Consider the following 2,768-nt stretch of genomic DNA (forward strand, 5'->3'; position numbering starts at 1 on the left):
CTCAAATACATATGAAACAAAGGTAAAAAGTTTAATGATGTTGGAGGGCAGGGTTGCAAGGTGTTACTTATGTGGGGTTACATTTTTCTCTAGTAGGAATAATCTATGAAAGCCAAACGCACTAATTAACTAGTAATGTTTTATGAGATTTAACTTCCATACACAAAAAATACTATTCATTATACATAACTGTATTTTAATCTATCGTACAAGTTTTTATAATAATTATTTTTCAGATAACTTAATGACGTAACAATATTTTTATGCTAGATATCTAACTTAAATTCAGAGGGGATGCTTGGAGCAATGGTAAAGTTGTCTCCATGTGAGCTATAGAATACGAGTTTGAGATGTGGAAGCGACTACTAATTAATGCTTGAATTAGATTAGACTGTCCACATCACACTCCTTAGAGTGCAGCCCTTTCGGACCCTGCAGCGTGAATGCGAGATACCTTGTGCACCGGGCTGTCTTTTTTTAAATATAACTTAAATCCGTTCTAATTTAGAATTATCCTTTTCTTTGTTACCGTCCGTTCTTCTTTAAAAAAATTGGATTTGTATATGTATATATGTGTGGGGATTAATTAGTTTGGAAGAACTCAACAAAACCTGTGAATCCTACAAAAAGTGGCCGTGTGCCCGTGTATCATGTGATGTTCATCAGGTGTACATCCTACATTAAAATCACCCTCTTCACTCTTCATTTCAAATTTCAACTTCTTCCACTTTTTTCAGTTATATTTCTTTGCAGCCGTTTAGCCAACACATTTCATACAAATTTTCAAGTATTCTAAGTTGGTTGGTCCTGTAAAAGAAGACAACACGTAAACAACAGAAATTCGAAGATATGGTGACTACCACTTCTTCAATTGGATTTCTGACTCTTTCAATAGTTACTCTTGTTCTAATGCTAGTCGGCTCTACCCAAAGCCTACGGCCATATCATTGTAAGTGCCCACTATCTTTAATTTGTCCTCTGATATATATCTTCGTAGTTTATGTTATATACTCTCTCTGTTCCAGTTTATGTTCACTTATTTCCTTTTTGATCCGTTTAAAAAAGAATGACCCATTTCTAAATTTGGCAACAATTTATCTTAGAGAGGAGCTAGCTAGCTACAAAAGTCCTCACTCTAATGCTTTTGATGCACATTCTATTTTATTTACTTTTTATATTTTTATTTTTACTATATATAAGTGAACAAGGGGTATACGAACATATTGTACAAAATGAAGTATATAATATACTTTTATTTGGGCCATCTTATTAGCGAATTGAAACGTGTACCACACCTTTGCTTTAGCAAACCACGTATTCTTCACTATTTCAAATACACTATAACTCTCCACTCCAATTCTTTCTCCTTAGATGCTCTCTGCAATTTTCTTTTATATTCATTGAAGTTGAAATATAAGATAAAATATTCTCCGGATCGGAACCACATCTCTTTATTTTGATTGACAAGCTTCCGGTCATTATCTGTTTACAAAATGAACTACTATTCGATATTGTTTATACCTATATATTTCATAGGCAACAATAATATATATAATACTTTACATACAAAATTTCCTTCCTTTAATTTATTGAATTAGCAATTGATGCTTATGTCTCTCAATTTGAGACATAACATTAATGTTAACACTATTACTCCTAGAGCTAGCTAGACATATATTAATTAATGTTGTTTCCTCATAAAATTTCAGTTACCTACCATCGGAAAGGAACAAATATGGAAAATCAAATTAAGGTAATTTAATTTGTATGACAGTTTAGCCTTGTCCACTCTTTATAAAATGGTGAAAATTAAGAATGGAAAATTGCAGGAAGAAAGAAAAGGGGAGTTAGGAATGGAGTTGTATCCAACAGGATCAAGCTTACCAGATTGTTCCCATGCATGTGGACCTTGTTTTCCTTGTAAGAGAGTTATGGTGAGCTTCGAATGCTCCATTGCAGAGTCTTGCCCCATTGTTTACAGGTGTATGTGTAGAGGCAAATACTACCATGTCCCTTCCAATTGATCCATCTTCATGTTGCCACTCAAAATTCCATTTTTTTCATCTAGTGTAATGCTTATTATGGAGTAGTATTATGCCTTTTGGGTTATGGCTGGTTTCGTTCTTGAGAATAGAGAGGCCAATAGATGTAGTAGGGTTTTTTTTTTTGGTTGAAGCAGAAAGAATTAAGATTTTGTTTGTGGTAATTGTGTAAATAGGAGGAGTTAGTGATGTTGTAAGAGTTTTGTAAGAATGTTCTCTTGCTTTTTCGCACGACTTTTTGTACTTTTATGTCTATGACTTGTCTATGGCCACTGTCCTGTACTGCTTGGCGCTTGCAATACTTAACTATGTCTCTTGACAACATTAACTTCCCCTGCAAAATCCCATGTCAATTCGACAACTTTAAATTTAAACTACTAACATATGGAAAATCTTAAGAAAAATAGGGCGTTGGAATGAATAATACGACTGATTAGCTGATGAGAATTGTTAGCCAAAAATAACCATTTCTTGCACGAAGATAAGTATCTAAAACATGGGAAGTAGTGTAAATATAGCTTTAGTTTGTCCAACTTAGCACCTCCGGATCCGTGGCGCAATGGTAGCGCGTCTGACTCCAGATCAGAAGGTTGCCTACTGTATATAATCATCTAATACAGTTAAATGCCTTTTTTGTTTGGTTGGCAAATGCTAAAATGATACAAGTACGGTCCTGTTATAAGATTAACTATATTTGATAGAACAACTCAAATAAGGCTACATTAG

At 33.9% G+C, this 2,768-nt stretch overlaps 1 protein-coding gene across 1 annotated transcript; it reads left to right on the top strand.

The window, feature by feature from the left end:
• The first annotated feature begins 723 nt into the window (after positions 1-723).
• Positions 724-2,273, top strand: LOC107806978 (protein EPIDERMAL PATTERNING FACTOR 2-like). Its single transcript, XM_016631253.2, has 3 exons — positions 724-949; positions 1,710-1,753; positions 1,830-2,273. The coding sequence occupies exons 1-3, from the start codon at positions 850-852 to the stop codon at positions 2,022-2,024; spliced, it is 339 nt and encodes a 112-aa protein (XP_016486739.2). The 5' UTR covers positions 724-849; the 3' UTR covers positions 2,025-2,273.
• Positions 2,274-2,768: the final 495 nt, after the last annotated feature.

The sequence above is a fragment of the Nicotiana tabacum genome, chromosome 16 (assembly GCF_000715075.1).
Source record: "Nicotiana tabacum cultivar K326 chromosome 16, ASM71507v2, whole genome shotgun sequence".
Lineage (NCBI taxonomy): Eukaryota > Viridiplantae > Streptophyta > Magnoliopsida > Solanales > Solanaceae > Nicotiana > Nicotiana tabacum.

Bases quoted from the DNA above. Each gene is read 5' to 3' on its own strand.
- LOC107806978 (XM_016631253.2), top strand. From the start codon at position 850: ATGGTGACTACCACTTCTTCAATTGGATTTCTGACTCTTTCAATAGTT. The intron at 950-1,709 runs GTAAGTGCCCAC...ATAAAATTTCAG, and splicing joins AAGCCTACGGCCATATCATT to TTACCTACCATCGGAAAGGA. The intron at 1,754-1,829 runs GTAATTTAATTT...GGAAAATTGCAG, and splicing joins ATATGGAAAATCAAATTAAG to GAAGAAAGAAAAGGGGAGTT.